The following is a 21,031-nucleotide window of genomic DNA, read 5'->3' as shown; positions in this document are numbered from 1 at the left end:
CCAGCCTGAACTGCCTAGTGAAACCCTGTCTGAAAAAGACCAAAAATAAATAAATAAATAAGTCAAGTGGGAGATAAACATTTAATTTGCTTTCAGAATCCTTTTATCAGCCTTAGTGACAGGAATGTCACCTAACCCCTGTATCTCCTTCAAATAATGAAAACTTCCAGTTTTCAAGACATCTCTACTTGCTACCACCACTAAATCCCTAGCATTCTATTCATTTCCTGATACTCTGTTCTATTTCCTTGATATTCTATGGCATTTATATCTCCTAAAAATCCTGGATTTTATCGTGTTGTGTACTGGTAGTTCCCAATGAGATGTGAGTACTGCTGCAAGGATAATAGTAACATTTTTAAAAAGATTTCCATGTGTATAAATTGAGAATTAATTTAATATTCCAGTCATACAGCGTTTACTTTCCTCAAACCTTATATGTCATCCCTTTCTTAAAAAGGAAGAAAATATAGTGTTCATCTCTCCAGCTATTTATGGTTTTTCTTGTATTGCCAATCATCTAAAATAAGGGATTAATCACAGTTTCCTCCTTTCTCATTCCTTTCTTTCTCTCTTTTGACCAGAAACCAGGAAGCTGAAAGGAATGTAGCACTGCATGTGCCTTGATCTTGGAACTTGGCACTTGCTAGGACATTAATCCTCACTACCTGGTTGTCAAGAATGTGAAACCCAGGGAGTCTAGTACTGTGGCTTCTTGCTTGAGAAAATGAAAATTATGTAAACACCCTGCCCTTTTAGTAGCTCAGGGTCCTCTCTGACTGGACCTTGGTGTTACTAATCGTTGGTGAAGGAATTTAAAGGTGTCAGGAATGTGCCCCTGCTCACTCTGAGGACAGAGACAGAACTCTGAGGACCAGACCGGATCACCTGCTGGGGCTGTGGTCGCTGGCCCTGAGGGCTCGCTCTCCATGCAGCCTGGTCAGGGCCGGGACCACGGAAGCCACTCCTCATCATAAAACTGTTTCAGTGAGGACTAGGATTCAGCTTCAGCAACAGACTGCAGGAACTCATGACGTTTTCTTGTAAGAAGCTATGTAATAAAGATATAGAGAGCAACACAGTCATTCCACAAATGCCAGCTTTTGATTGATGTAGTGTTTGTTTTCTTTTCCCACCATCACAGTACCTCTTTCCATTCTTTGCCACTCCACCCTCGTTAATTCCTTCGGTATATTTACCGATATAACAGTCTTTACAGGCCTATTGTGTGCCAGGCAGGCTGTGGGATAACACGGGGGTAGGCCTTTGTCTGCTTGTATCTTGTAGAACCACACAGATACTGGCTGTTTCTCCTCTGAGCAGGGTGCTGGTTTCTAGTTACTGCTACTTCCAGGTAGCTGCTGTTGCTGTTTTGTTCCTTTGTCTTGGTTTTTAACAGCCTATTTTAGAGCAATCTTAACTTTACAAAATGAGCAGGTCTTGCATTGTTCATGTATATCTTTCCTGCAGTTTCCCCTATTTTTAGGATGGTGTGGTAGATTTGTTACAAATCAGGAGCCAATATTGATACGGTATTACTAACTAAAGCCCTTTGTTTACCTTAGGGTGCTTTGTAGTGTGCCATGTTGCAGCAAGTGTGTAATGCCCTGTTTCCACACCACCTCAGTCCCCTGGCAGCCACTGATCTTCTCTCCTGTTTGTGTACATTTTGCCTTTTTCAGATGTCAGATAGCTAGAATCATAGAGGATCTAGGTTTTGCAGACAGGTTCAATATACATTTAGTTTTTCTTCCTGTTTTTTTTCTTTGTTTTGTTTTTTGTTTTTTTTGAGGCTTAATAGCTCATTAAAAAAAATCACTATGTAATACTCCATCGTATGGATGTACCACAGTTTGTGCACTCACTTGTTTGTCTTTTGTGGTTCTGGGAACTGAACCAGAAGCCAGGCCCCTGTGCGTGTAGGCAAAGGCTCTACCCCTTAGCCATACCGACTGTCCACCCATTTACCTTTTGAAGGACATCTGAGTTTTTCCAGGTTTTGGCAATATGAATAAAGCTGTTACACATACAGATATTTCTCTGGACACAAGTTTTCAAGGCATTTGGACAAATCCAAGCACATTTGGTGGATTACATGTGAGAAACTGCCAAACTATATCCCAAGGTATTTTCTTGAAATCATCACCCAGCAGTGAATGAGAGTTCCTGTTGTTCCACATCTTCATGAGCATTTGAGGCTGTCAGCTTTTTGGATTTTAACCATTTTTCTAGTTGAGTGGTGTTTTGCTTTAGTTTGCAGTTCTGTAGTGGCTATGATGTTGAACATCTTTTTGTATACCTATTTGCTGTCTATGTCTCTATTTTGGTAAGGTGTCTGTTCACGTCTTTTACACCAATTTTAATTGGGTTGTTTTCATATTGTTAAGTTTTAAGAGTCATATATATGTGTAATATATATGTGTATATATATATATATGTGTCTGTGTTTTGCTTTGTTTTTTTGGTCGTTTTGAGACAAGGTCTCATTATGCAGTTCAGGCTGGCCTTGAGCTCACTTTGTAGCCCAGGCTGGTCTCGAATTTGCAGTGATCCTCCTGCCTCAGCCTCCTGAGTGCTGGGATTACAGGTGTGGGCCACAATTGCCACCTTGTATTTTGGATACGAGTTCTTTATCATATAATTTGTGTTAACACATATTTTCTCCCTGTTTGTGGCTTGCCTGTAACAGTGTCTTTGCCACGAAGTAGTTTTTAACTTTAATGAAGTTGAATTTATTAATCTTTTTCTTTCATGAATCATACTTTTTGTACTGTATGTAAAAACTCATTGCCAAAGCCAAGGTCACGTGGGTTTTCTCCAGCATTATCTTCCAGAAGTTTTGTAGTTTTGCACTTTAGGCCCATGTTCCGTTTTTAATTAATCTTTGTGAAAAATATAAGGTCAGGATCAGTCCCCTCCCAGCCTCCCTTGGGAATGTTGAGGTGCTTGGCACTCTGTTTTTCAGTGAAGTCTTCTTTCTCTCTTTTGCCCCTGTATTAAAGACGAGCTGATTCCTGTAGTAGTCAGGGTTCTCCAGTGGTAGAGAACTAACAGGATATACCGGAGACCCATGTTGGTCCTTGGCTTACATGATGAGGGAGGCTGTCTTTAAGCTGGAAAATCAGGAAAACTGGTGGTATAATTCAGTCTAAATTCAAAAGCCTGGGAATCAAGGGCAGGAGAAAATGGATGGCTTTCCTCTGGAAGAAAAAAAATTCCTCTTCCTGCACTTTCTTTGTTCTACTTTGGCCGAACCCTCAATGAATTAGATGATACCTGCCCATATTAGTCAAGGTTGATATTATTTACTCAACTGAGTCAAATGTTCAGAGACACCCAAAAGTACTGTTTTATCAACTACCTAGGTATCCTTTTTTTGGTTTTGTTTTGTTTTTGTGGTGCTGAGTTATTGAAGTTATTCGGGGCCTTTGCACTGAACTACATCCCCGCCCTTTTCTTATTTTTTGAGACAGGGTCTTGCTAAATCTTTAAGTTGCCCTGGCTGGGCTCAGACTTGCAGTCCTCCTGCCTCACCCTCCTACAGTGCTGGTATGGCAGGCATGTGCTGCCACACCTGGCCTCTGGGTATCCCTTTACCCACTCAGATTGACCCATAAAACTAACCATCACAACTGTATTGTTTAGGTCTCTTTCTAGGCTCTGTCCTATTCAATTGATCTATGCTTCTGTTATTTCAACAATGACTATAGAGTATTGTCGTGTTAGAGCAAGTCTCAAGAGTCAGGTAGAGTCAGGCAGACTTCATAGAGAGCTCTTCTCGGTCCTTGTCTCAGTCCAAAAAGTTTATATTTATAATCCCATGGAAAAGTATGACTGTATAATCCCATGGAAAAGTTACTGGTATTCTAGGGAGTTCATTCCAATCTACCACTTCCAGTGAAACCCATGGCAAATAAAGACACTAAGGCATATTTGTAGCTGTTAGGAGCCAAGGAGGTCCTAAGTCCAGCTAACCAGAACAAAGGCCTCAACCCAGAGCTGAACCCAGGTTTTATTAATTCATGAAGAAAAGAGTGGCTGAAGGATGAGTGACTGTGAGAATGGCAGGAAGTACATGAGTGCTATGAGCTGGGCTAGGTAGGTGGTCTGAAATCACCTCTGCAATATGCAGAAATAAAGATATGCAGAAGGGGTAATTTGTATAACGCAATTGAGGTAGTATCTAATGTTTAGGGTTGGTGCTTCAGCTCTGATCTGTAATCTTTTATGCCCTGGGAAATCATAGCCCCTTATCTCAAGGCTTATCCCAGCCAACAGCATGGAGCATGGCTCTTCCTCCCACCCAGCTCACATATGTTTTTTGGGAGCTATGGGGCAGGACAGCACTGACCTGTTGCCTTGCTTCAAAGACTACACATCAGCACCTAGGCTGGACCAGTTTGCATTGCTTAAAGCCAATTGGAGAGATAAGGAAAAGTCCTAGCCAGCTTTGTACACCGTAATACATGGGAATAGGGCCGGGTTCCTCCAAAAGGGAGATAATTGCTCTTCTTTCAAGGAGAGCCGTCCAGATGGTCTTCCACAAGACTATATTCTTCAGTATTGTGTTGGTGTTTCCCACAACTTAAAAGAGGAGAGTTTTATTTTCTCTCATGGTTTCAATCTATAGTCAGCTAGCTACAGGGGAGAAACTGCATCATGAAGGAATACCATCCAGCCCATGGCAGCCAGGAAGAAGAGAGGGAGAGGAAGAGCTGGGGACTTTAGGGGACATTTTAGATCTAAACCATTAACAGTGGGCTATTTTGGATCTTCTGCTAACCCTATGAACTTTAGAATCAAGTTGTTGGTACACACAAAGTAATGTACTAGAATTTTGATTGCTATTGTATAGATCACGAGTTGGGTAACAGTATCAAGTCTCCCTACCCATAAACATAGGATTTCTGCCAGTTTGTTTAGATCTTTGGTTTCATTCATTAGTTTTGTCATTATCTTGAAATAGTTTTGTTAGATTTATTCCTAAGTATTTCAGCTTTCTTTTAATAAAAGTAGTATTAAATTTCAAATTCAAGCCAAGCAGGCAGCACATACCTGTAATCTCAGTACTCAGGAGGCTGATGCAGGAGGATTGCCATAAGTTCAAGGCCAGCATGGGTTACATACTGAATTCAGTGCTAGAGTACATAGCAAGACCCTGTCTCCAAAAAAAAAAAAAAAAATCAAATTCTAATTGTTGTTAGTACAGAGGTTTGTATATTAACCATGTATCCTGGAACTTTGCAATAATCACTTAAATCTAGGGGCATGTTAGGTCAGTTCTTTGGAATTTTCCACAGTGACAACCATATCATCTGAACATCAATTTTTTTTTATTTCTTTCTTTCCAGCCTGTATGACCTTGTCTTCTCCATCTGTCCTATAGCGTGAATTAGGGCTTTCAATATGATATTGAATAGGAATGGTGAGAGGAGACACCCTGCCTCATTCTCAGTCTGAAGAGCAACAGACTTTCCCCTTAGCTGCTCACCACTAAGTATGCTGTCATTTGTAGGTATTTGTAGATACTGTTTATGGAGTTGGGAAGGTTTCCCTTTACTCCTAGTTTGCTAAGAATTTTTTCATGAATTAGTGTTGGATTTTATCTCTTTAACATGATCTTTTATTTCTTTTATCTTATTGATATGGATTACATTAATTGATCTTCAAATGTTGGATCAGCTTTGCATACGTGGAATAAAACTTGGTCATGGTATTTAATTCTTTCTATATATTGTTAGACTTAATCTGTCAATATTTTGTTGAGAGAGAGAGAGTGAGTGTGAGTGTTTTACTGGGGACTGAACCCAAGGCCTTGAACATGCTAAGCAAGTTCTCTACATCCCCAGCTTTTGTTGAGGATTTTTGCATTTTGTTCATGAGAGGGGCTAGTCTGTAGTTTTTCTCTTTTAATGTCTTTATTCAGTATTAGAGTAGTGCTTTCTTCAAAAATGTTCCATCTGCTTTTATCTTCTGAAAGAGATTACAGACATTTTATATCACTTCTTTCTTAAATGTTTGCTAAAATTTACCAGTGGAATTATCTAGGCCTGTTGCTTTCTACCTTGGTACGAAATTGTTGATTCCATTCCTTCAATAGGTTCAGTAGTCCTTTTCAGATTAAACTCTCCTGTGAGTTTGGTAGGTCATAAGGAATTCGTTTCTGTTCGCTAAGTTGTCAAATTTGCAGCTGTAGAGTTCTTCTAACATTCTGTTGTTTTTGATATCCTTGGAGTCAGTAATGATGGCCTCCTTTCATTGCTAGTATTAGTAGTTTGGGTTTTCTCTTTTCTCTTGGTTAACCTGGTTTGAGGATTACCAATTTTATGTAGTTTTTCACAGGACTTGGCTTTATATTTCATTGATTTTTTTTTTCCCTCTATTTTCCTGTTTTCATTCAACAATTTTTTTTTGCTCTAATTTGTATTCTGTTCTGCTTGCTTATATTGTTCTTCTGTAATTTCTTAAGGAAGAACCTTAACTTGTTGATTTTACCATATCCTATAAATTTGGATTTTATATATGTATATATTATGTATTTATTGTATATGTTATATATTTTCTTAATAAATTATTTTTCCGGTACTGGGGATTGAGTCCAGGGCTTTTGCACTGCCCTGCAGTCCCAGCTCTCCCCTACACCTTTTTTTTTTTTTTTGATAGACAGGGTCTTGTTAAGTTCCTCAAACTATCCTCAAATTTGTGATCTCCTGCCTCAGCCTCTCAGAATGCTGGGAGTAGCACGCCTAGCTACTTCCAACATTTTTTTGTTTCTTTCTCCTCGGGTTTTCCCATTACAAGTATGATATACCTTTTGTAATTGTTCCACAGTTCTTGAATATTCTGTTCCATTTAAAAAATTTTTTTCTATACTCTGGTTTCTCCTCAGATCGTATAAATCTTTTGCCTTTTAAAAAATTTTATTATCTGTCTTTGCTTTTCAGTTTGGTAAGATTCTAACTGAAATATTGTCAAACTCATTAATCTTTCCTTGGTTGTGTCTACTCTACTGGACAGGCCTCCAACTAAAGGCATTGTTCGTTACTATTACGGTCTTTCTTGTTTCTGGCATTTCCTGCTGATCCTTCATGGGAGTTTCAGTCTTTGTCTGCATTATCCATCTGTTTTTCCTTGTTTTGCTTTGGTGGTATAGGGGATTGAGCCCAGGGCCTCATGTATGCTAGGCAAGTGCTATACTGCTGAGCCACATTCCCTCCCTACAGTCTGTTCTTGCATGGTGCCTGCTTTTTCCAGTAGGGTTCTTAGCATATTGAACATAGTTGTTTCAAGTTTTCAGTCTTGTAATTCTGAAATCTCGGCCATTTCCAAGTCTGTTTCTGATGCTTGCTTTGTGTCTTCAGATTTTTTTTTTCTTAGCATGCCTCTAATAATGTGGTTGTTATTATTGAAAGTTGGATGTAATGTATTGGGTAATAGGAACTGTCGCAAGCAGGCCTTTAGTGTGAGAGTTTATGTTTATCCAGCTGGGAGTTAGGATGCATTCATGTTTGGATGTAGCTATAACTGTGTCAGAGGCTTTAGGTTTCCTCTGTGTCCTTGTTTTTGTCACCCCGTTTGTGGTTTCTCTAGAAAATTTTTTCGATGAAGTCTGTGTCTCACAGCTCTTCGAGTTTTAAACCACTGTTATTATCCTGGGGCCCTGTTGATGGTTGATGTGGTGGTAAAACTGGGGAAGGGGAGTCTCATTCCATTATCTTAAATCTTGGTTTTTTGTTTTATGGGAGCTTCTTGGGAGGCCAGAGTACCTGGGAGATGACCTGTAGAGGAATTTCTTAGCCTGTTTTTTCTTTCCCTTGGGAGAAAAGAAGGCTTGAGGGGTCTGGGCTTAGCTAATTACTGTTCCCCTTCAGGGCGGGGCTCCTCCTGGATCTCCCAAAGGAGCTCTAGGTTTATTTCAGTAAGGTCATTTTCCCCTCCCCATCAGCCTGAAGCTGGAGGGGAATTTTTTCAAATCTTCACAGTAAGAACTCCTAGAGATAAACTTATGAAAAAGAGGACTCTCCTCTTTATTTTTTATTTTTTATTTTTTGGTTTTTCTCCGGTACCAGGAACTGAAGTTATTTTGTTTTTTGAGACTGTATATTCCAGGGTGGCTTTGAACTCACTGTGTATATAGCCCAGGCTGGCCTGACCTCACAGCAATCCTCTCGCCTCAGCCTCCTGAGGGCTGGGATTATAGGAGTGCCCACACACCCAGTTTGGGGACCTTCTCATAAGGAGCCCTTGAGACCTCAGAATTTTTCACTCAGGGCCCTCTACCACAGTGCAAGAGTTTCTGCAGGTTGTGGCTCCCACACTGGTTTCTGCTCCCAGTAAGCTCTAATTCTGTACTTTTCAGGGCAGAAACTTCACCCTGTGAGTTAAATTCTCTGATGAATCTACAAAGAGTTGTTTCTTGGTTTATTTAGCTGGAATGTTTGTGGTTTTAAGACATAATCTGGGCCAGGGAGATAGCTCAGCGGCACAGCACCTGCCTAGTTCAATCCCCAGTACAAAAAAAAAAAAACAAGATACAGTCTGTGTTGCTTAGGCTGGCCTTGAACTCCTGAACTCAAGCAGTCCTGCCTCTGCTTCCTGCTAGGACTACAGGTACAAGCCACCACACCCAGCGTTTAGCTGTAATCTTATTGTTTAGCTTGTTTCTTTCTGTAAGAAAATAATAATCTAAGCTCTTTACACTTTGGAGCAGAAACCAGAAGTGCTTGTGCAATAACCAACAGTGGCCAGGAATGTATGTTCTCTAATGGATCCGTCCTGATAAAGTTTATAGTAGAGGAGGAGGGTTAGTAAGCTAGACTGATGTGTTACTTACTCTGTTTAACCTTATAAAAGGCAGTGAGTTTGAGGAAAACCCAATTTACTCTCTAAGCATTCTCTAAGTTTATTCTCTTACATAGTAGGAGGCTATTCCGTAATTTTTAAGAATTATGCTGAACACTTGAGTATATAAAGTGTAGGGCACAAAGAAAGAAACATGGTGACTGGTTAAAAGTTGGACACCTAGTGTGTGGGCTTCATTTCTCCAGTAAGTACTTACTGGAGAATGGCACTGGAGGCGTGTGGAACCCATTCTGCTGCGCTGTATCTTCATCACTGAACGCGTGTGCTACTTGTGTCTGGATTCACGCATGTTAGTGGCCAGCACTTCTCTATGGAGCACTGAGAAGCCTGGGAACTAGGAGGTGTACGTAAGTGAGAGCACCAAGTCTTTGGGAAACCGCACCAAAAGAGACTGAGTGACTCCCCAGTCAGGCACAGGTACTAAGAAGCCTGTCTGACACCATCAGCTCTTTCTGCAGATGCTTTACCTTTTGCTCATTCTTGTCCCTGGAGTTTCTTGTGGGTGATGGTCAGAGCACCCCACTTTCTGATGTGTCCGATTGTTCTGTCTTCACAGTGCCCAGCTCTTCCACACCCTCCTTAAACAGCCCCTCTGTCATCTTCCTAAAGATTTTGTGTCCCATTACTGAGACACCATCAGGAGCTTCTGATCTTTAATATGAAAATCAAAGTTTGAGTTTATGGCTGAAACTTTTGTTTGACTCAGAGGACTTTTCACTTTCAGGTCTTCAACTATATTGATTATTTTCTACGAGTGAGGTTGCTGGAGACCTTACTATTTAATAAGAGCACTTAATTATTTTCCCTCCAATACACTTATTTCTCTCTTACCTCTATCAGTCAGCACTGGTTTCACCACCAGAATAAAATTTTATTCTTCTCCACAAGTGAAAAATTCAGTACTGCAATAAAGAATTGGGTTGAGGGTAAGTCTGTATCAGAAACAAGAAATGTGGGTGAATAGTTGGGAACATGAGATCTTAATTTTCAAATGCCAAATCTTCATGATTGAATTCATGTTATACATTTTTAGCAATGTCTCTTGATATCTAAGTCATTTCAGCCAGGCGTGGTGGCACACCCCTGTGATCCCAGCACTCAGGAGGCTGAGCCAGGAGGATCATTGCAAGTTAGAAACCAGCCTGGGCTACAAAGTGAGCTCAAGGCCAGCCTGAACTGCATAGCCAGACCATCTCCAAAAGACAAAAAAAAAAAAAAAAAAAATTTTGTATCCACTGAAGAGCAAATGTGGATACACAGTGTTTATGTTTCTCCAATTTTTGTGTAAATTTGGTTGTCTAATGAAGGTATTTTTATACTGCTTAGTTGATATTTTTTCTATTGCTACTAACAAGCAATGAGGGGGGTGATTTCCAATGCAAATGTCTTATTCCTCATTAATGTTTGTACCTTCAATTTGCATCTGTTAATAAGTTTTGCCCCAGCCAGTCTTTACTGTGATGATCACAGAACAGTGATTTTTTTTTTCTCCAACTCTAACACTCCTTCTTCATGTATTAATTGTCACTTGGTATTCTGCTTTTAGCAAGACCACCCCCTTATCCCCTATTTCTTTCTTTGTGAAAATCTATTTTTGCTATGGATTCCTACATTCTTAGATGCTTCAGTGATTTATAATTTATTATCTTTTACTGTGTTGAATCTCAAACTGTCATATTTGACCACTCCTAGCTTCTTTGGGCTAGCTGTTATATTTATTTACTTATGAACACAATGGTAGAACAGTTATATGCCCATGTAGACACTAACTTGAACTGTAGTTGGTGAAGGAAGGATGAGTGAGACTTCTGGAGAAATGCCCCTTGGGTGGTTGGTGTCATCTGGGCCTGCACATTGCTTTCTCATGCAGCCTGTTACTGACCAGGAGGGCTCCTCGACCACATCTGGGGATGGAGAGCCACCCTTAGAGGCCTCAGCCTTTCCAGTGTGGTCATGTGTTGGTGGTTACTAAGCTGCCTTTAAGCAAACTCAGTGCAGGGGACTCGAATCTGCAGGGTGCACACCTGGTCATGTGACATAACGTGCACTTTGCTTTTACTTCCATTACATTAGTAGTCCAGTGGGGCTAGAGTGTGTGCTTCAGTGGTGGCTCCCTTGCCTAACATGTGCCAGGCCTGGGTTCCATCCCTGGCACCAGAACGGGCAGGGAGAAACCCAGTGACCTCTTCATGCCAGTAATATTCCTAAAATTTTGTTAACATTTTAAGTCCATATTGCCTGTTAGCCAGATGCATATCCTATATAGTGTTCTTCAAAATGTTGGTCATACTTGTTCATAATTCCTAATAATTAGAGTAATGCCACTGTAAGCTACTATTTGTGTGTATTTTGAGAAAGACAATAAACATGGCCTTTCAGTTGAATTCGTGACTTTGAAATATGGATATGTTTCATCCCTGTGAGCTGGGGGTGTCACTGAGTGATACACTGGTTGTCTGGCACACCTGCAACCCTGAGTTCAATTTCCAGCACCACAAAAAATGTTTTAAATAATCAATTCCTTTAGTATTGCCTCTCCACAGTATAACTTATTCAGACTGAGTCACGTCACTGTAATTGCTGTGAATTTCTTCCCAAAATGTTGGTTCCAAACTTGAAGGGGAGAAAGGGAAGGACTGGTGCAGCGCACGGTGGCGTGGCTTCCTGTTGGGGCACGCACTTAGTTCTGCTCCATTTGAATCTGGGCTGTGCTTTCTCAACTCCACCCTTGAATGTTTTCAGGGTTTTTCTTCTCAAATGTAATTTATAGAAAAAGTAGAGTACAGGACTAAGTAAAGCAGTAGGTGCAACATGAAGTAACACTTGCTCAATTTAAGATTAAACTTCTGCAGATTGAGCAGAAACATAGTTTTCATATTTTGTCTCAAGATAGGCTTTGGCAACTTGCGTAATCGCAGCCAAGATGTGTTTTGATCCTTTTTATGACTGAGGACTCAGTGGCTGCTGCTATGGGGCCGCCTTTGGAATTCCGCGAACAGTGAGGGACAAGAATAACAAGGTCAAGGGTTCCTTTCCTGCTGCAGTGAATGGGCTGTTTCACGGAGCCTTGGCCTGCGGCGGCAGAAACCCCAGGAGGAGCGTGCAGTGGGAGGGTGGTGTGCAGTGGGCTGGCCTGCAGAGGCCAGAGCACCGAGTTTAACATGTCCACATCCACAGGCGCGTCCACCCCAGCACACTGACGCTTCTTACACCTCACTCACTGTGGGGTTGTGGAAGCGAAGTTCTGAAAGGAAACATAGTATGAGAAACAAATGTGATTGCCTTGCTTCTGGCCTGAATTGCTCTGATGATTTAAGCCCAATTCGTTTTAAAAAATTTTTTTCCAAGTAAATCTGATTTGCCAAGTATAGAGTGCTTAATTTTCAAAGAATTGAAGTAGGTTTTGCTTTCCATCTCCAACAAAGAATTGTTTAGGGGTTAAAATACATATAGTAGTAATTCACAATATTTTGGTATCTGAAATGACTAAATGATAACCACATGACATAATTAATGTAGTTATATTCTTAGCCATGTGAAGACTTCTTTGGTGAAGAATTCCTGTTTGTTTGTGTGTTTGTTTGACTGGCGATTGAACCCAGGGCCTTCACACTGAGCCACATCCCCAGTCTCTTTTTATTTCAAGATAGGGTCTTGTAAGTTGCCCAGGCAAGACTCAGACTTGGGATCCTCTTGCCTTAGCTTCCAAACATGCTGGAATTACAGATGTGTGCTGCCAGGCTCAGCTTGTATTGTTTAGTTTTGTTTCATACTGAGTTTTGGGTCAACATTCTTAAGGATGTAGCATGGATTTGGTGGGTGAGGCCTTAAGGAGTAGGGGATGGCTCTGCTCTGGCTCTCACTGGTCTAGCAGGCTGTCCTGTTAGAGCTTAGGCTGTAGGACGTTTCACAATACCTCACCATGTTACGTACCTACAGGGGATTTTCTGTCCCCGTTCCCCAGAGCATGTAGGCACACCATTCATGGGTACTTCAGCTTGTCACCAGTAGCCACTTTATCAGAGACACCAGGGGGAAAACAGGGGAGTGACCCAGTTCATTTGCATTTGGAAACATCCCTGCGACCTGTAAAGATGACGCAGAAGAGGACACACCAGCAGTCCACAGAGATGAGACAGGTTTGACCCAGGTGTGGAGTCCATGGGGGTAGAAAAAGAGGACCTCCTAAGAGGCTCAGCTGGCAGAGTTTGTGTGTGGAGCAGAGAGACCCCACCCTATCTCTGGTGAACAGACACCACATGTCATTCCCACACGTCTCCTTCCTGGGCAGCAAGGGAGACAGAGCCTAGAAAAGGCCAGTACCGTCATTGCCCAAGGAAGCAGGGTGAGTAAGGGGCATGTCCCGCCCTAGAGCAGCCCACACAGTGACACCCCGTGCACTGCAAATGAGCCTTGTCATGATTGTGACACATAGAGAGGTTCCTCCCATCTGTGTGCCTGGCCAGCAGCCACAAGCTGGGATTAGAGGATATGGGCAGCCAATGAGGTCACTTGTACACGTGCCAGATGTGAGGTGTCTAACGAGGTGGATGTGTTGATGAAGGTTGGCTTTCTGAGCAGGAAGGTGAGGGAAAGGGCCTAGGACAGGCCATGCAATGTGACAGCTGAGGACATCTGCACTGTATTCTTTCTCTTTCCCCATACTATACACGTCTTTCATTTTTGTTTTTGGAAACAGGATCTCTCCATGTAGTTCAGACTGGCCTCACTGCAGTGCTCCTGCTTCAGCTTCATAAGTTCTGGGATGCCATTTGCCAGTCTTACTGTTCATCCTTCCTTTCTGCTCACCAGAATTCTTTTTTCTCTGGCCACTGCCGGCGGGGTGAGCCACTGGCACCCTCTGGTGTTGCTTGGTATGAGTGGTTCCAAATGATTCTCTCTATTTCCCTCGTCTAGGGCTGGGGATGTAGCTCAGTGGTACAGCACCTGCCTGGCAAGCGTGAGGTCGTGAGTTTGATTCCCAGTACCAGAAAACAAACAAAAAAAATTATATATATTTCCCTCGTCTCTTAGACACCTATCCCTTTCTCAGAGAAAAGTGTGCCACCAACCTCAAAGAGATGAGCTTTATACCCAAATGGTCTTACTACCACTTTCTGACATGAGGCTGCTTTGTCCTGGAATATTCTCTTCTGTCTCATATGACTGACTGCCCCATTTCAGAGAAGTGATGTCACCCCAGAAAATCCAAGGCAGAGCGCCACCCTTGCTGCAGTTTTCCTTGGTATTGATGTGTTCCAGAGCACTTCAAGAACTAAAATAAGAAAAAATGGCCACTTTCTCTTCTAATTGGCAAATAATCAGCTTACTCTAGGGATTAGATAAAAATAAATCATTTGTTCCTGTAGTTAGTTACTGTGATGACTGGGGAATCTTTGGTAAGAATATTTCAGAATTAAATCAGATACATAGAACCTGACTTAGGGAGCAAAGAAAGAGAAAGAACAATGAGTGTGAACACAGGATGGGCGTTGTTGGGGTTGTGGAGTAAGTTTACTCTCAGCTGTTGCCTCTGGAACCTGTCCGCAGGGACCCAGTGCCATTCCTGGTGTCTCAGGGCAGCGGTGTCCTGCCTTTCCTTCCACCATTTGCTTCCGTTCCTATCTTTGCAAACCGTCGCTATGACTTCCCTAACATGTCTGATTTTGCCCACAGGCCATGTCCTCATAGAGATTTCGAGCACCCACAAGAAACTCAATGAGAGCCTTGAAGAAAATGTATGTGGATTGTTTTTATATTTGCAAAATGTTTTTATTTTTAAAATTTTGCCAAAACCTCAAACCTGGTATAAATTTTTACTTTCTCTTATGAACAGTTCAAAAAATTCCATAAGGAGATCATCCATGAGCTGGAGAAGAAAACAGAGCTTGACATAAAATATATGAATGTGAGTGTGCGGTTGCCCTCCACCCTGCCCTGTGAATCAGACTTCTGAGCTGGAAGAGAACTTTCTCCACTCTCGTCCACAAAAGCAATGAGGGTGGAATATGGTATTGATACAGACTTGGATGTGTGAAAACGAGGTCCTTTTGGGCTGAGTGGGCCTGTTTTTACTACCACTTGGGGTCCACGTGAATAGGCAGAGAAATAAATGTTGCAGAAAAACATGCCACTTCTGAGAGCACTGTTTTCAGAGCGCATGGCTGTGTGGCAGGACATCTGTGTCCATGTTCTGCAGCTGGTGCTTTCTCAAGCCAGCACTTCAGGACTCGAGTTGCACATGCGAGAACTAGGGACCTCTTGCCCACCAGCCACCCCCACCATCCTGCAGTTCTCTAGCTCTGTCTACATCTGGCCCTCCAGCGAGGTACCCGGTTCTTTCCATCTTCCTCTTCTGCTATAGAATGCTTACTTTCACTGGCCACCCAAAGTGCCCTTTCTTACCAGGACCCTTCCCATAGCAGGGAGCAGTAGGATTCCCCTGGAAGCCGCCCGTCATCCTCACGAGGCCCGCTCCCCAGGTGCTATGCATATGTGCTGTGCACACTACCTGATTTTTAATCCCTACTGGAACCCCATGATGTAGATACCTTTATTATCCTCATTTTACAGATTAGAGGGAAAGCATGAATTTTAGAGAAGCGAAGTAAGTGCTGAGATCACACAAGTAGTGGGAACTGTAACCCAGGTCTGTTTGTCTCCAGATGCTGTGTTTTTAAACATTCTGCTATATACCAAGAAACACTCCCCTCTAAAATGCAAGCAGTTGCTCTTGTTCATGCCTTCTTTTGAAATTTAAGTTATAAAACAACCAGAAAGGTGATTTAATGTTGTTTATATATTCATCGAAACAGTTATTAGCCAGTGTCCAAAAACAATTGAACAAAAAAGAGAAGACACTGCTGTCCTCAGAGAGCTGCCCTTGCAGTCCAGGGCCTCCGGCATGAACAGGGAACTTTAGCACCAACAGCTGTGCCATGCCCAAGTTGAATGGAGGGGGTGTGAGGTGTGAGTGTGAGGGCCCCCCGCAGGACAGGGCTGTGTGGAGAGTAAGGGTGTGAGGGCCACAGTCCCACACAACGTGGAAGTGTGAGTGGAAGCAACTGCAGCAGCATGGACAGTGCTGCAGTAAAATAAGCACAACACTGAATTTACAGGCAACTCTTAAAAGATACCAAGCAGAACACAGGAGCAAATTAGATTCTTTGGAGAAATCTCAAGCCGAATTGAAGAAGATCAGAAGGAAAAGTCAAGGAGGACGAAATGCACTAAAATATGAACACAAAGAAACTGAGGTGAACTTTTTGGCAATATCTCCTTTTGTTGTTGGTCATTGTCTGTACGATTTAGTAAGAAGCTTACCTCCCTCAGTCAGCCTCTACTTTACCCACTTGCTGTCGTACTGGTGCTGAAGGTAAAAGTAAGCACTCTGACTCGGGAAGGGCAGAAGGCCGCAGAGTGTTCTGCAGTTGAGACAACTGGTCTGTGGTCTCCTAAAAACCTTGCTTGGCCTTTCCCTCTGGCTCAGGGAGAAGGAGGCACCATGACTAGGGTTGCTGTCCCCATTTTATTCACAGTGGGAAAAAGGACGCTTAGATTACATCCTGTGTTTGGCATTTGGAGCAGGCATTTGAACCTGGTACTGTCTGGTTCCAAAATCCACCGTAATGTCCAGTAGAACAGGATCATCCCTAGGGATGTTCTAGGGATGCCAGTTGCCCTAAATGTAAAGCCTGTGGCAACTTCTGTCCGTGGGTGAGTCAGGGATCTTAATGATGACGATGATATCTGCTCAGCTCAGGTTACAACTTTGTCTAATGTTTATCTCTATTTACTGTTTACTTTGTTATCAGCATAAGCCAAGTATAAAGGTGGCAGAAGATAAATGTCAGGCTATACAGCTATCTAATGCCGCATGTCAGATTTGTATCTGTGTTATTTTCCTAGTACGTAGAGACTGTTACTTCTCGCCAAAGTGAAATCCAGAAATTCATTGCAGACGGTTGCAAAGAAGCTCTGCTTGAAGAGAAAAGACGCTTCTGCTTTCTCGTGGACAAACACTGTAGCTTTGCAAATCACATACACCATTATCACTTACAGGTGAGTGCAACAGCATCCGTATTTTGAATCCCTTATAAAACAACACTCAGTAATTGAAATGGTACCTTTTTCCTTTTCTCACCTAAGTCAGTTTTCTGCAGACTGATTTGCTTTGGCATCAGTGTCTTTAACGGGGCCAGCTCCTGGGTGTTCTATGTGCATCTGGAGGGCGACAGGGATGTCACTGGCAGCTCTGCCACAAGCCACAGCCCACACCCCCAACAGGACATTGAGTCCTCTGCTTTTCAAGTTGTTCATTCATGCCCCGCTCAGCTGAATGCCTGGCTTAGTTCCCTCCTTCAGACACAGGCAGCTGTGAGCTTAGAACCCAAGAGCTATGATGCAACAATGTTACCTTCCCCTTTTAAAAAATTTATGGATTCTCCTGGGTCTGTATAAGAATCTAAAGCCAGCACTAATCAAGGCCAAATATTTAGTTTTCCTTCTAATAAAATAATTTGGAGAATCCTCTGCAATATCAGAAGCTTTGCAAGAATTTGAGTTTAAGTCCTCTTTTTCAGGGAGAAAAAAGCCTTGGTCTTGTGTGTATGTATGCATATGTTATATATTCTATATAGCTTTTGCAACTTTAAGGAATATTTAGCTACCTAATCTAAAATACTTAAGATCTAAAACTACTATACGAAAGGAAAAAATTACCGTATTATCATTTTTGTCCACCGTGTGTCTGTACTAGTTAAAGCAGTGTCCAAGTAGCTCTAGAAACTTGCTTCCAGGGTAAGGGCTTCCTTGTGGCAGAATTGTAGCTTCAGAGGTGTGGAAATGACCTTGAAGCTTCCATTCTATTACAATACTCTTCTATATGATGAAGCAACTATGGCTATTTTTAGTTATTGGCGAAGTCTTTCTTACATATAATTTTGGTTCCCAGTTATGCTTTGTAGAATGGTACAAACCAAGTCTGCTTCTTTCTATACTGGAAGTTTCTTCAGCTACCTGAAAGTTGTTTTTGTGGCTTCCTTAATATCTCTAACACATTCTGGTACTTTCTGTGGCTCTTGAATGGAGCAGGCCCAAGCACTTGGTCCACAGTGTGGCAGTGCCCCATTTTTGGGTAAGAGCCAGGGCCAGAGGTGGTCTCAGGGAGGGGCTCTCTCCCCTAGGATTTACATCTGTGGCCCCGGCCATCCATGACAGACCTAGAATTGGGTAAGAATAGTGTGATTGCCTTGCAAGGAGTTTCGGGAAAGGCCCCTCCTTCCCTCTTCCAGCCACGTTGCTTTCCTGGGAAAGTGTTCACTGAAAGGCTTCAGGGCCTGCGAAAGTCCCGTTGCCAGAAGCAGAGCTAGGCCTATGGGAATAGGCGAGCCTCCTCAGCCTCTGGGATTCGGGTCTCTGCTCCGCCCTTCGGTCTGTGCGCTGCAGCCCAGCTGCTCTGCAAAGCCTCGGCCTGTGGTGGGGTGGCCCTGTGCACTCCCCCATGCCGCACTCCCTGCAGTTCCTCAGTCACGTGGGTGGATCTCCTGGGACAGAATCTGATTCACTTGTCTGACTCGTGCCTCAGTTTCTGTGAGGTCAAAGAGTCAGCTCCCGGGCCTCTCACTCTGATGGAGGTACTGCCTTTGGAGGGCGTGGGAGGAAGAGATGGTTGACATTTCTGGGAACACCTGGAAATAGTAGGCTTCATAGAGATTGCCCAATCCTTCTGAACTGGAGGGAAGGGCTGGGCATACCGGGAATCGAATGTAGCACCTCACACGTGCTAGGCAGGTGCTCTTTCACAGAGCCACATGCCCAGTTCCTGGATTGATTCTTAATCATTTATGATCCTTGTACTAGCTGTAAGCTCTGTATTTGCACTGAGGGAGCGGGTAAGTGGCTTCGGTGCGAGAGCCTGCCTTCTCCTCAGCAAATGAGACATGGCAGCTGCTCATGGATGTTTAAACTGCTCGCTGAATGAAACTCTGGCTCTCACCCTTCGATGGTAAGCCAGTAATACGCTCAGTAATACGTTATCATGATAGTATTTGATACACTTTTGTCAGCTCTTCAATGTGCCTTTGTCTTTGTGCTGTTTCTTTTGGATTTATAGTCAGCAGAATTACTTCATTCCAAACTGCCCAGGTGGCAGGAAACCTGTTGTGATGCCACCAAAGTGCCAGAGAAAGTCATGAACATGATAGAAGAAATAAGGACTCCAATCTCTACCCCCGTATCTGGGACACCTCAGCCCTCACCCATGATCGAGAGAAGCAGTATGGTAGGAACCAGTTGCTCTTCTCACTTTCAGTTGTGTGTTTACCAATAGGATTTGGGCTAAATTGAGCCCAAAGGACCAAGGCTGCCTTGGTGGTGGAAGTTACGAGCCTTCTTTTTCTACACTTAGGCCTGCCTTCCTCACCCTTACCCCTTACCTTAGATTGGGAATTAGCTGTGCAAATGTTTGATGCTACTCTTAACGCTAGTATCTTTGTTTTAGAAATTTTATTTTACTGTTTTTAATTGTAATGATTCCAACTTTATACATTTATTTCCAGTGAAGGAAATGGATGTCTTAGAGAATAGACTGGTAAACTCCAGTGTCATTTATCACAATATAAATCACTTCAGGCAAACAGAGTATTCAAGGTGATGAATGAATAAGGCTTTGTAGTTTGCTGTCGTTTGACCCTGGGCTTTATTACTGTTCACAAACATACAGGGGTCTTTGGACCCAGCAGGTAGTTTAGACACATGGATCCATCATACCTGTCCATCTAAAGCCCCCTGAAATGACAGCAAGAATTTAAAGCCAAAGAAGGTGCTGTCAGTGGACCAGAAACACTGTGGAGTCTCTAAGAGAGAGTCAGGATCAGAAACACTGCAGGAGTCTGTGAAGGAGAGAGGCGGGATGGGTGTGTAGCAGATCGGAGGGGGAGGCCCCTCACCCTCAAGCGTGTGGAGTGCAAACCCGGTGCAGAGAGTGGAGCTGCTCCTAGGAGCAGTGAGCTGAGTCACCCGGTGGGGTACAGGTGGGGGAAGAACTGGGCCGTCACTTTATGTAGCCGGTCACTTTCTTCCCCGTGTGCTACATGTGCCAAACAACAAGCAGTAGGGACTGTTGTTCCCAAGCAGAGAAGGATGCGTATGACTGAGGCGCGAGCGTGCTCCCGGAAGCCTGCCCTGCCTCCCCCGTGTCACCACGGGGGTCTGTGCTTGTGAGGGTAGGCCAAATATGGTAAAAGGAGTGGGGACTCGCGCAGAACGAAGAGGGACAGCGGGAGGCATCAGACAGTGAGGCAAGCCCACATCATAGAAACGGCAGCAAAATAAAACCCAGCATGACCAATACTGGAGGCAACGGCAATCTTTATAGAGAGGAAAGGATGTTACATCCACAAAGAAGAATCCACAAGCGCTCTTGGGAATTAAAAAGTGAATTATTGTAGTTGAAATGACATGCATGAAATTTTCTTCAAAGTAATCCAGGCAGAGTTTGGGAAGATGGGTAAAGTTATGCATGAAACAAAATTGACTATGAATTCATCATCCCTGAAGCTAGCTATTGGCTGCGTAAAGATTTATAATGCTGTTGTCCCTACTTTTGTACGTGTTTGAAAGTTTTCTAAAACATAAGTTTTTTTTTTTTATTTCCTCCACCCCTGCCTCCAAATACCATCACCAATAGATGGGCTCTGAGAAGAACATAGCTGCTTGGAAAACTGAGCTGAAGCATTCTCCCAGAACACAGTGCACAATTAGAAAAAGAGTTTAAAAAAAAAAAAAAAAAGGCAGACAGAGTAAACACACATGGTGGGCAGATTGAGACATGGATGGTTTACCCAACTGCCCACTCAGCAGCACCGCCTGGGTGACCAGCCCGGATCTCAAATCCGCCTTGCCCAAAGCAGAGAACTGATTTTCTCACCCTAACCCTGCTTCTCCAGTCCTCTCCGTCCGGTAAACGGCAGCCTCATGCTTCCACTAGCTCAGACACAAAGCATCAACTCCTCTCTTGAACTACAGCATCCCATCAGCCCATCCCCTTTCTGCCTCCAGAGCACACCCCAAGTTCACCTGTGTCCTGCCCCTCCAGCCTTCTAAACACTGTCCTTCTGCAGGTTATTGCACTGGCCTTCTGCCTGGTTGGTTATTTTTGCTTTTTGTA

At 43.0% G+C, this 21,031-nt stretch overlaps 1 protein-coding gene across 1 annotated transcript in view; it reads left to right on the top strand.

Annotated features, from left to right (window-relative positions):
• The window catches only part of Baiap2l1 (BAI1-associated protein 2-like 1), a gene marked incomplete at its 5' end in the record, with an annotated part of 84,825 nt that overhangs the window by 41,776 nt on the left and 22,018 nt on the right, over positions 1 to 21,031 (top strand). Inside the window, 5 exon segments of the mRNA XM_005397915.2 lie at positions 14,539 to 14,600; positions 14,699 to 14,770; positions 15,981 to 16,118; positions 16,771 to 16,923; positions 18,977 to 19,144. Coding sequence (XP_005397972.1) covers positions 14,539 to 14,600; positions 14,699 to 14,770; positions 15,981 to 16,118; positions 16,771 to 16,923; positions 18,977 to 19,144 — 593 coding nt within the window.

Source organism: Chinchilla lanigera, unplaced genomic scaffold (assembly GCF_000276665.1).
Source record: "Chinchilla lanigera isolate Chin_1 unplaced genomic scaffold, ChiLan1.0 scaffold00059, whole genome shotgun sequence".
In the NCBI taxonomy this organism is placed as follows: Eukaryota; Metazoa; Chordata; class Mammalia; order Rodentia; family Chinchillidae; genus Chinchilla; species Chinchilla lanigera.
The sequence above is the reverse complement of the archived record's forward strand: the minus strand, read 5'-3'. Positions and strand labels throughout refer to the sequence as shown.